Source organism: Bombina bombina, chromosome 1 (genome assembly GCF_027579735.1).
Source record: "Bombina bombina isolate aBomBom1 chromosome 1, aBomBom1.pri, whole genome shotgun sequence".
NCBI classification, from domain to species: Eukaryota; Metazoa; Chordata; class Amphibia; order Anura; family Bombinatoridae; genus Bombina; species Bombina bombina.
This window is the reverse complement of record NC_069499.1, coordinates 389,386,879-389,400,109: the sequence shown is the minus strand read 5'-3', so window position 1 is coordinate 389,400,109 and position 13,231 is coordinate 389,386,879. Positions and strand designations below refer to the sequence as shown.

Below are 13,231 nucleotides of genomic sequence, written 5' to 3'. Positions count from 1 at the left end.
AAAAACCGACAACTTTGAAACGTCATCTTTTCATATGGAACATAGAAAACAAGTTAAATGCAATGTTCCTTTAAAAATTATATATATATATATATATATATATATATATATATATATATATATATATATATATATATATATATATCTTCTAAAAGAGTTAAACCAGGTTTATAATTGCCTATAAATACATTTCTTCACTCATATAGTATAATTATAATCAGAACTGGCAGGTGCAAAGCCTAGGCTACTGGAATATTGTGGGTAAGAGAAAGAAACAGATGCCCACACAGTCATATCATATAGTTGTCACATTTGAAAAACTTAAAGGGACGGTGCACTGCAACATTTTCTCCCCTTTATTTAGTTCCCAATTATCCATTTTATCTGATGAGGTGTATTACATGTTTTTTTATAAATATCTTTTACCTTTATTTTTGCTTTTAAAATAACCGATATTGCCAGTGGTATCTATGCCTATACTGAGAAAGTCAATACGTATGGGCTATAAAATGAGCCATGTAAATATAGCCAGCAGAAGAAATAACACTCCCAGTGTGAGAGATGGGTAATAAAATATTTTTTAATTGTTCTCTTTAAGTATTGGGCTTTGGTAAATAGAAAGATAAGAAAGCTTAAAGGGCCACTGTAAGTAAATATTTTCTATGCCTGTTACTAACTAACTACCCCAAATACGCTTTTTATCAATAGCATTTCATTAACATATCTCTATCGTATATCAGAAATATTGTCTGCAAATTTAATTGTTTTCCAAACCCACTTCGTGGATATCCTTTGCTCTGTACCAATCAGTTTACAATACCTAGGTTTCAAAATGGCGCTTTAAACACAAAGTTATTGGTTTAAGTATTTTGAACATGCAGTGCTGAAAATAGTGGGCAGGATAACGTGACATCATCGGCGAATAAAAGATATAACTTTTAGAACGTTATGAAACTTCGTTTTGGAGAAAATATAGGTCAGTAGGTTTTAATTAATGTTTATTAACTTTAATATGTTAGTTGTTTAGCTTAAAAATTATAACAGAAAGTAATCCTTTAAGTGTGTATAGAAAGTGATAAAACAAGGAGATCTGATTTCCCTGTAAGCTCAACCCATTTTAATCGGTTGTGGTGCCAAAGAACAAAACTAGCTATTTCTCATACATGTTATACTCTGCTGATATATAGATATATATATATATAGATATATATATATATATATATAAATAAAATTCAAAACGCATAACAGGGAAACCAACTTTTTGTACACTGCCCCTTTAAGGCTGAAGAAAATGTCAGAATTATGACCCAAATAGTTAGACCCTATAAGGATTTTCATAAAATACAAAAGGGAGGAAATTCATAACTTCTGAGATGTGTTCCTATACACTACATCTGGTATAAGACCATATATACTCACTAGATACAAAAATGGTTCTAGAAGTGCAAGGGCAAAAAAATTTAAAAGTATACATAGATGTGAGAGAAGGAATGAAATACACCCAATGCCGTCCCCCACAAAACAGTTAAAGGATACAGGAAAAGCATGCAAACAATAACTTTCAGTTCTTATTCTAAATCAAGCAAACAATTTTGTTAGATGCAAACTTTACATTATAGTGCAATCAGTAAATAGCATTTTAAACGAGCAACAAAGGCTGGCACATATATTAACCAAATACCTATTGTACATACAGCATTCATGCATAGATCATTCTAATAAGTTAATATAAAGAGTAAATCTGGAAACCCTGTGTAAATGCTGTACAGACAAGCAGCAAGGGATCTTACCTCTATCATAATGTGAAAGGCGTGCTTGTGAAGAAAACACATAGGCAAAGATAATTACTTTTTGCAGCAACAGAATTGAAATTGTACTAAATCATTTGTAATGTATTGCATACAAACCCTGTACTACAATTACAGAGTAAAGCTAAAATATGCAGGCACATTTGGGAAAACATTTAACCAAAGCTGGTTGATTGTCAACACCTGTGTATCTATCCATAAAATGCAACATTTTTTAAAATCAGCAAATTAAGATTTACAAATTTCAGATGTTCTCTTAATATAAAACAATATTATGAAGTAAAAAAAGCTACCAAAGGAACCTAAGGATACTACAGTGTGCCATATATTACACAATAGCACAGTTCAACACCAACAGTAGAGGTCACTAGTGTTCTAAAAATAATCAAGCATCATCCATAATGCATAATGGTGGCCTTGGCACACGCCTAACCCTTAAAGTAATCAAAACTTTATTTGCTTAAAGAAGCTGGGCTACTGTGCTGTTTTCCATATCAGCATTTAATTGTCATCTTTGATTTTCATGAAACCTTTTTGTTATGATTTCTTTCATGATTTAGATAGAGTATGCAATTTTAATCAACTTTCTAATTTACTCCTATAATCAAATTTTCTTCATTCTCTTGCTATCTTTATTTGAAAAGCAGGAATCTAAGCTTAAGAGCTGGCCAATTATTGGTTCAGCACGTGGGTAGCACTTGCGGATTGGTGTCTAAATGTAAAGATAGCAAGAGAACAGAGAAAAAATGTGAATTGTAAAAGTAAATTGGAAAAATTGCATGCTCTATCTGAATCATGAAAGCAAAACATTTGGGTTTAGTATCCCTTTAATACTCCAGATATCGTAGTTGAACATGGAAAGAAAACTATAGTTTATTTATATATACACAATGTATCTCTCTCTCTCTGTCTATATATCTATCTATATCTATATATCTATCTATATCTATATATATATATATACACACACACACACAGTGGATATAAAAAGTCTACACACCCCTGTTAAAATGTCAGGTTTCTGTGATAAAAAATTGAGACAAAGATAAATCATTTCAGAACTTTTTCCACCTTTAATGTGACCTATAAACTGTACAACTCAAATGAAAAACAAACTGAAATCTTTTAGGTAAAGGGAAATAAAAAAACTAAAATAATATGGTTGCATAAGTGTGAACACCCTTAAACTAATACTTTATTAAGGCACCTTTTGATTTTATTACAGCACTGTCTTTTTGGGTATGAGTTTTTCAGCATGGCACATCTTGACTTGACAAGATTTGCCAACTCTTCTTTGCGAAAACACTCAAAATCTGTCAGAATGCAAGGGCATTTCCTGTGCACAGCCCTCTTCAGATCACCCCACAGATTTTGAATTGGATTCAGGTCTGGGCTCTGGCTGGGCCATCCCAAAACTTTAATCTTCTTCTGGTGAAGCCATTCCTTTGTTGATATGGATGTATGCTTTGGGTCGTTGTCATGCTGAAAGATGAAGTTCCTCTTCATGTTCAGCTTTCTAGCAGAAGCCTGAAGGTTTTGTGCCAATATTGTCTGGTATTTGGAACTGTTCATTATTCCCTCTACCTTGACTAAGGCCCCAGTTCCAGCTGAAGAAAAACAGCCCCAAAGCATGATGCTGCGACCACCATGCTGCACTCTGGGTATGGTGTTCTTTTGGTGATTTTGTAGTGTTTTTGCGCCACAAATATCTTTTGGAATTATGGCCAAAAAACAGAATTTATGCTTACCTGATAAATTACTTTCTCCAACGGTGTGTCCGGTCCACGGCGTCATCCTTACTTGTGGGAATATCTCTTCCCCAACAGGAAATGGCAAAGAGTCCCAGCAAAGCTGGCCATATAGTCCCTCCTAGGCTCCGCCCACCCCAGTCATTCGACCGACGGACAGGAGGAAAAATATAGGAGAAACCATATGGTACCGTGGTGACTGTAGTTAGAGAAAATAATTCATCAGACCTGATTAAAAAACCAGGGCGGGCCGTGGGCCGGACACACCGTTGGAGAAAGTAATTTATCAGGTAAGCATAAATTCTGTTTTCTCCAACATTGGTGTGTCCGGTCCACGGCGTCATCCTTACTTGTGGGAACCAATACCAAAGCTTTAGGACACGGATGAAGGGAGGGAGCAAATCAGGTTACCTAAACGGAAGGCACCACGGCTTGCAAAACCTCTCTCTCAAAAATAGCCTCCGAAGAAGCAAAAGTATCAAATTTGTAAAATTTGGCAAAAGTGTGCAGTGAAGACCAAGTCGCTGCTTTACATATCTGGTCAACAGAAGCCTCGTTCTTGAAGGCCCATGTGGAAGCCACAGCCCTAGTGGAGTGAGCTGTGATTCTTTCAGGAGGCTGCCGTCCGGCAGTCTCATAAGCCAATCGGATGATGCTTTTAAGCCAAAAGGAAAGAGGTAGAAGTCGCTATTTGACCTCTCCTTTTACCAGAATAGACAACAAACAAAGAAGATGTTTGTCTGAAATCTTTTGTAGCCTCTAAATAGAATTTTAGAGCACGGACTACGTCCAAATTGTGTAACAAACGTTCCTTCTTTGAAACTGGATTCGGACATAAAGAAGGTACAACTATCTCCTGGTTAATATTCTTGTTAGAAACAACCTTTGGAAGAAAACCAGGCTTAGTACGCAAAACCACCTTATCTGCATGGAACACCAGATAGGGCGGAGAACACTGCAGAGCAGATAACAAACTCTTCTAGCAGAAGAAATAGCAACCAAAAACAAAACTTTCCAAGATAGTAACTTAATATCTATGGAATGTAAAGGTTCAAACGGAACCCCTTGAAGAACTGAAAGAACTAGATTTAGATTCCAGGGAGGAGTCAAAGGTCTGTAAACAGGCTTGATCCTAACCAGAGCCTGAACAAAAGCTTGAACATCTGGCACAGCTGCCAGTCTTTTGTGTAGTAAGACAGATAAAGCAGAGATCTGTCCCTTTAGAGAACTTGCAGATAATCCTTTCTCCAAACTTTCTTGTAGAAAGGAGAGAATCTTAGGAATTTTTATCTTATTCCATGGGAATCCTTTGGATTCACACCAACAGATATATCTTTTCCATATTTTATGGTACATTTTTCTAGTTACCGGTTTTCTGGCCTGAACCAGAGTATCTATCACAGAATCTGAAAACCCACGCTTTGATAGAATCAAGCGTTCAATCTCCAAGCCGTCAGCTGGAGGGAGACCAGATTTGGATGTTCGAATGGACCCTGAACAAGAAGGTCCTGTCTCAAAGGTAGCTTCCATGGTGGAACCGATGACATATTCACCAGGTCTGCATACCAAGTCCTGCGTGGCCACGCAGGAGCTATCAAGATCACCGAGGCCCTCTCCTGTTTGATCCTGGCTACCAGCCTGGGAATGAGAGGAAACGGTGGAAATACATAAGCTAGGTTGAAGGTCCAAGGTGCTACTAGTGCATCTACTAGAGTCGCTTTGGGATCCCTGGATCTGGACCCGTAGCAAGGAACCTTGAAGTTCTGACGAGACGCCATCAGATCCATGTCTGGAATGCCCCATAATTGAGTTAGTTGGGCAAAGATCTCCGGGTGGAGTTCCCACTCCCCCGGATGGAATGTCCGACGACTCAGATAATCCGCTTCCCAGTTTTCCACACCTGGGATGTGGATCGCAGATAGGTGGCAGGAGTGATCCTCCGCCCATCGAATTATTTTGGTCACTTCTTTCATCGCCAGGGAACTCCTTGTTCCCCCCTGATGACTGATATACGCAACGGTCGTCATGTTGTCTGATTGGAATCTTATGAATCTGGCCTTTTGCTAGCTGAGGCCAAGCCCTGAGAGCATTGAAGATCGCTCTTAGTTCCAGAATGTTTATCGGGAGAAGAGACTCTTCCCGAGACCATAGTCCCTGAGCTTTCAGGGATTCCCAGACCGCGCCCCAGCCCACTAGACTGGCGTCGGTCGTGACAATGACCCACTCTGGTCTGCAGAAGCTCATTCCCTGGGATAGATGGTCCAGGGTCAGCCACCAACGGAGTGAATCTCTGGTCTTTTGATCTACTTGAATCATTGGAGACAAGTCTGTATAGTCCCCATTCCACTGTTTGAGCATGCACAGTTGTAATGGTCTTAGATGAATTTGTGCAAAAGGAACTATGTCCATTGCTGCAACCATCAACCCTACTACTTCCATGCACTGCGCTATGGAAGGACGTGGAACAGAATGAAGAACTTGACAAGTGCTTAGAAGTTTTGACTTTCTGACCTCTGTCAGAAAAATCCTCATTTCTAAGGAATCTATTATTGTTTCCAAGAAGGGAACTCTTGTTGACGGAGACAGAGAACTTTTTTCTATGTTCACCTTCCATCCGTGTGATCTGAGAAAGGCCAGAACGATGTCTGTATGAGCCTTTGCTTTTGACAGGGACAACGCTTGTATTAGAATGTCGTCCAAGTATGGTACTACTGCAATGCCCCTCGGTCTTAGAACCGCTAGAAGGGACCCTAGTACCTTTGTGAAAATCCTTGGAGCAGTGGCTAACCCGAATGGGAGGGCCACAAACTGGTAATGTTTGTCCAGAAAGGCGAACCTTAGGAACTGATGATGTTCTTTGTGGATAGGAATATGTAGGTACGCATCCTTTAGATCCACGGTAGTCATAAATTGACCTTCCTGGATAGTGGGTAGAATCGTTCGAATGGTTTCCATCTTGAACGATGGTACCCTGAGAAATTTGTTTAGGATCTTAAAATCCAAAATTGGTCTGAAAGTTCCCTCTTTTTTGGGAACTACGAACAGATTGGAATAAAATCCCATTCCTTGTTCCTTTATTGGAACTGGGTGTATCACTCCCATCTTTAACAGGTCTTCTACACAATGTAAGAACGCCTGTCTCTTTATTTGGTTTAAGGATAAGTGAGACATGTGGAACCTTCCCCTTGGGGGTAGTTCCCTGAATTCCAGAAGATAACCCTGAGAAACTATTTCTAGCGCCCAGGGATCCTGAACATCTCTTGCCCAAGCCTGAGCAAAGAGAGAGAGTCTGCCCCCTACTAGATCCGGTCCCGGATCGGGGGCTACTCCTTCATGCTGTTTTGTTAGCGGCAGCAGGCTTCTTGGCCTGCTTACCCTTGTTCCAGCCTTGCATCGGTTTCCAGGCTGGTTTGGGTTGTGAGGCATTACCCTCTTGCTTAGAGGATGCAGAATTAGAGGCCTGAAATTGCGAAAGGAACGAAAATTAGACTTATTCTTGGCCTTGAAAGGCCTATCTTGTGGAAGGGCGTGGCCCTTTCCCCCAGTGATGTCTGAGATAATCTCTTTCAATTCTGGTCCAAATAGAGTTTTACCTTTGAAAGGGATGTTAAGCAATTTTGTCTTGGATGACACATCCGCTGACCAAGACTTTAGCCAAAGCGCTCTGCGCGCCACGATTGCAAACCCTGAATTTTTAAACAGAAAACACTTTATTACTGAATATGTGAAAAAGTATGAAGGAATTGTTCAAAAATTACCAAAATTTCACCACAGTGTCTTAAAGCATTAAGAGTATTGCACACCAAATTTCAGAGCTTTAACCCTTAAAATAACGGAACCGGAGCCGTTTACAAATTTAACCCCTATACAGTCCCAGCTATAGCCTTTGCTGAGACCCAACCAAGCCCAGAGGGGAATACGATACCAAGTGACGCCTTCTAGAAACTTTTCCAGCTACTTTCAGATCCTCACACATGCATCTGCATGTCCTGCTCTCAAAAAAACAACTGTGCAGTAATGGCGCGAAAATGAGGCTCAGCCTACAACTGGGAAGGCCCCCTGACTGGAAAAGGTGTCTAACATAGTGCCTGCCGTTAATAAACGTTCCCCAAGTTTATAAATGTGAATTATCAGCATAAACATGAATAAAATGCCCAAATAAAGCAATCGATTTAGCCCATAAAAGTGTCTACCAGTTTTATAGCCCATATTAAGCCCTTTATTCTGTTTGTTTGACTAAGAAAATGGCTTACCGGTCCCCATGAGGGGAAATGACAGCCTTCCAGCATTACATGGTCTTGTTAGAAATATGGCTAGTCATACCTTAAGCAGAAAAGTCTGCTAACTGTTTCCCCCAACTGAAGTTACTTCATCTCAACAGTCCTATGTGGAAACAGCAATCGATTTTAGTTACTGTCTGCTAAAATCATCTTCCTCTCACAAACAGAAATCTTCATCCTTTTCTGTTTCAGAGTAAATAGTACATACCAGTACTATTTTAAAATAACAAACACTTGATAGAAGAATAAAAAACTACATTTAAACACCAAAAAACTCTTAACCATCTCCGTGGAGATGTTGCCTGTGCAACGGCAAAGAGAATGACTGGGGTGGGCGGAGCCTAGGAGGGACTATATGGCCAGCTTTGCTGGGACTCTTTGCCATTTCCTGTTGGGGAAGAGATATTCCCACAAGTAAGGATGACGCCGTGGACCGGACACACCAATGTTGGAGAAAGTTCAACTTTTGTTTCATCAGACCAGAACACCTTTTGCAAAATGCTTTTGGGAAACTTCAGATGTGTTTTTGCAAAATTTAGCCGGGCTTGGATGTTTTTTTGTAAGAAAAGGCTTCCATCTTGCCACTCTACCCCATAGCCCAGACATATGAAGAAAACAGGCGATTGTTGTCACATGTACCACACAGCCAGTACTTGCCAGATATTCCTGCAGCTCCTTTAATGTTGCTGTAGGCCTCTTCCCAGCCTCCCAGACCAGTTTTCTTCTCGTATTTTCATCAATTTTGGAGGGACATCCAGTTCTTGGTAATGTCACTGTTGCACCATATTTTCTTCACTTGATGATGACTGTGTTCCATGGTATATCTAATGTCTTGGAAATTCTATTGTACTCTTATCCTGACTGATACCTTTTAACAATGAGATCCCTCTGATGCTTTAGAAGCTCTCTGCGGACCATGGCTTTTGCTGTAGGATGCGACTAACAAAATGTCAGGAAAGACCTACTAGAACAGCTGAACTTTTTGGGGTTAATCAGAGGCACTTTAAATGATGACAGGTGTGTACCGACTCCTATTTACCATGATTTTGAATGTGATTGCCTAATTCTAAACACAGCTACATCCCCACTTATAAAAGAGTGTTCACACTTATACAACCATATTATTTTAGTTTTTTATTTCCCTTTACCTAAAAGATTTCAGTTTGTTTTTCAATTGAGTTGTAAAGTTTATAGGTCACATTGAAGGTGGAAAAAGTTCTGCAATGATTTATCTCTGTCTCATTTTTTTTTTTTACATCACAGAAACCTGACATTTTAACAGGGGTGTGTAGACTTTTTATAGCGTGTGTGTGTGTGAGAGAGAGAGAGAGAGAGAGAGAGAGAGAGAGAGAGAGAGAGAGAGAGATAGTTGCCAAGGATTTACCCCAATATATTAACTCATGCAGTGCATCTCAAGTAAGCCCTTTTCTCTGTACATGGTTAAAGGGACAAGAAACCCAATATTCAGATAGAGAATACAAATTTAAACAACTTTCTAATTTACTTCTATTATCTAATTTGTTTCATTCTCTTGGAGTCATTTGTTGAAGGAGCAGCAATGCACTACTGGTTTCTACCTGAACACATGGATGAGCCAATGACAATCGGTATGTATATGCAGTCGACAATCAGCAGCTAGAACTTAGGTTCTTTGTTTCTCCTGAGTTTACATAGATATACTTTTCAGCAAAGGATAACAAGAAAAGGAAGCAAATTAAATAGAAGTAAATTGGAAAGTTGTTTAAAAAATTGTATTCTCTATCTGAATCATGAAAAATGTTTTGAGTTTCAGGTCCCTTTAATGCAGAAGATGTTCTGAACCTTCTGACTAGAGGTTCCTTGTTACACACTGCTGGTTGTTAGCAAAACTATTTCATGTAGTGCGTGACATTACACACAAGTGCCTTTGCGCCTCTGGGCACTTACTGCTATGGAAGACCATTTTTTAAAGCACACAACAGTGGGACATGCAACCGACCATTTGAAAGAAGAAAGACCTTTCAAATGAGTGGGATAATATGCCTCTAAATCAATTGCCATAAAATGTCAAAATACATGGATTGCCTGGAGAGAGTGTTAAAAAGGCACTTGTGTAAGAAAGCAGCAACCACACCAGTTTTTACTAAATGGCAAATAACCCCTCATTTGAAAAAGAATACCATCCTCCAAATAAAGGGATGTTTGTGATCACTGTGACAAACCATGGCCATTGGGGAACTATTTTAACAGAGGGGAAATATTATGGGCTGGATGGATTGGGTCTCATTCCGCATTTGAAAGAAGGGATTCTTTTCTTTTGAATGAGGGGGTCTCATATGACTCTCTAATTTGCTCACATAGGTAATAATGACCAGCTGTAAAAATCAGGAACAAGGGAAGGGTCTGATGAGGGGGTAGGTGAGCTATTTAAGAGCCTCTTTAACTCTCCATAAAAACCCAGTGGGCATTAGATCCCATGTGAATAGAGAACTTTAGAAATGTATAACATATAATTTTAGGTATGTCACTTATTTCTCAGACAGAAATGACACATTTAACTTAAAATAAAATATTTCAGAATATATATATATATATATATATATATATATATATATATATATACACATATATATATATATATATATATATATATATATATATATATATATATATATATATATATATATATATATATATAAAAATAAATAAAATCATACTAGCAAGCCACAAAATAAAAAACCTACCTGTGTTGGGACAAGCACTGGTGGGTAAGCCAGCTTGTGATGTCTGTACATCCAAAAAGAAAACAGCACCAGAACTGCAATTGCCACGATTGGCAACAAAGAGTAAAGCAAAGTATTGAACAATGGAGGCTTAGGTGTTACAGGGTTTGATGTGGCTGTTTAAAAAAAAAAAATGATTTAAGTGCGTAATCAGAAAACCGTGTAATAGATCATAACACTTGATAATTTACAAGAACGCAATACTAATCTTAATAAATGTATCTTTAAACCTGCTGCACTGCACAAAAACAAAAACAGAATTTATGCTTACCTGATAAATTACTTTCTCTTGTGATGTATCGAGTCCACGGATTCATCCTTTACTTGTGGGAAGTGGCAAAGAGAGCACACAGCAGAGCTGTCCATATAGCTCCCCCTCTAGCTCCACCCCCCAGTCATTCGACCGAAGGTTAGGAAGAAAAAGGAGAAACCATAGGGTGCAGTGGTGACTGTAGTTTAAACAAAAAAACTACCTGACTTAATAGCCAGGGCGGGCCGTGGACTCGATACATCACAAGAGAAAGTAATTTATCAGGTAAGCATAAATTCTGTTTTCTCTTGTAAGATGTATAGAGTCCACAGATTCATCCTTTACTTGTGGGATACCAATACCAAAGCTTTAGGACACGGATGAAGGGAGGCAACAAGACAGGTACCTTAAACGGAAGGCACCACTGCTTGTAAAACCTCTCTCTCAAAAATAGCCTCTGAAGAAGCAAAAGTATCGAATTTGGAAAATTTGGAAAATGTATGCAGCGAAGACCAAGTCGCTGCCTTACAAATCTGTTCAACAGAAGCCTCATTTTTAAAAGCCCATGTGGAAGCCACTGCTCTGGTAGAATGAGCAGTAATTGTTTCGGGAGGCTGCTGGCCAGCAGTCTCATAGGCCAAACGGATGATGCTCTTCAGCCAAAAAGAAAGAGAGGTAGCAGTCGCCTTCTGACCTCTCCTCTTACCAGAATAGATAAACAATGAAGTTGTTTGTCTGAAATCCTTAGTTGCTTGTAAATAGAACTTTAAAGCACGAATCACATCAAGATTGTCTTATAGACATTCCTTCTTCGAAGAAGGATTAGGACACAGAGAAGTAACAACAATTTCCTGGTAAATATTCTTATTAGACACAACCTTAGGAAGAAAACCGGGTTTGGTACGCAAAACTACCTTATCTGCATGGAAAAACATAATTTATGCTTACCTGATAAATTCCTTTCTTCTGTAGTGTGATCAGTCCACGGGTCATCATTACTTCTGGGATATTACTCCTCCCCAACAGGAAGTGCAAGAGGATTCACCCAGCAGAGCTGCATATAGCTCCTCCCCTCTACGTCACTCCCAGTCATTCGACCAAGGACCAACGAGAAAGGAAAAGCCAAGGGTGAAGTGGTGACTGGAGTATAAATTAAAAAATATTTACCTGCCTTAAAAACAGGGCGGGCCGTGGACTGATCACACTACAGAAGAAAGGAATTTATCAGGTAAGCATAAATTATGTTTTCTTCTGTTAAGTGTGATCAGTCCACGGGTCATCATTACTTCTGGGATACCAATACCAAAGCAAAAGTACACGGATGACGGGAGGGATAGGCAGGCTCTTTATACAGAAGGAACCACTGCCTGAAGAACCTTTCTCCCAAAAATAGCCTCCGATGAAGCAAAAGTGTCAAATTTGTAAAATTTGGAAAAAGTATGAAGCGAAGACCAAGTTGCAGCCTTGCAAATCTGTTCAACAGAGGCCTCATTCTTGAAGGCCCAAGTGGAAGCCACAGCTCTAGTAGAATGAGCTGTAATTCTTTCAGGAGGCTGCTGTCCAGCAGTCTCATAAGCTAAACGAATTATGCTACGAAGCCAAAAAGAAAGAGGTAGCGGAAGCTTTTTGACCTCTCCTCTGCCCAGAGTAAATGACAAACAGAGAAGACGTTTGTCGAAATTCCTTAGTTGCCTGTAAGTAAAATTTTAGAGCACAGACTACATCCAGGTTGTGCAGTAGACGTTCCTTCTTTGAAGAAGGATTTGGGCATAAAGAAGGAACAACAATCTCTTGATTGATATTCCTGTTAGTAACTACCTTAGGTAAGAACCCAGGTTTAGTACGCAGGACTACCTTATCCGAATGAAAAATCAAATAAGGAGAATCACAATGTAAGGCTGATAATTCAGAGACTCTTCGAGCCGAGGAAATAGCCATTAAAAATAGAACTTTCCAAGATAACAACTTTATATCAATGGAATGAAGGGGTTCAAACGGAACGCCCTGTAAAACATTAAGAACAAGGTTTAAACTCCATGGTGGAGCAACAGTTTTAAACACAGGCTTAATCCTGGCCAAAGCCTGACAAAAAGCCTGGACGTCAGGAACTTCTGACAGACGTTTGTGTAACAGAATGGACAGAGCTGAGATCTGTCCCTTTAAAGAACTAGCAGATAAACCCTTTTCTAAACCTTCTTGTAGAAAAGACAATATCCTAGGAATCCTAACCTTACTCCAAGAGTAACCTTTGGATTCACACCAATATAGGTATTTACGCCATATCTTATGGTAAATCTTTCTGGTAACAGGTTTCCTAGCCTGTATTAAGGTATCAATAACTGACTCAGAAAACCCACGTCTTGATAAAATCAAGCGTTCAATT

General features: G+C 39.2%; 1 protein-coding gene across 2 annotated transcripts in view; it reads right to left on the bottom strand.

Annotated features, from left to right (window-relative positions):
• The window catches only part of ACVR2A (activin A receptor type 2A), a 398,918-nt gene that overhangs the window by 209,066 nt on the left and 176,621 nt on the right, over positions 1-13,231 (bottom strand). The window contains exons 4-5 of one of the 2 annotated variants that reach the window (XM_053698276.1): positions 10,560-10,714; positions 1,791-1,814 (exon numbers count right to left, since the gene is read on the bottom strand). In XM_053698276.1, coding sequence (XP_053554251.1) covers positions 1,791-1,814; positions 10,560-10,714 — 179 coding nt within the window. The remainder of the gene's footprint in view (positions 1-1,790; positions 1,815-10,559; positions 10,715-13,231) is intronic. The other variant, XM_053698277.1, reaches the window with a different exon arrangement.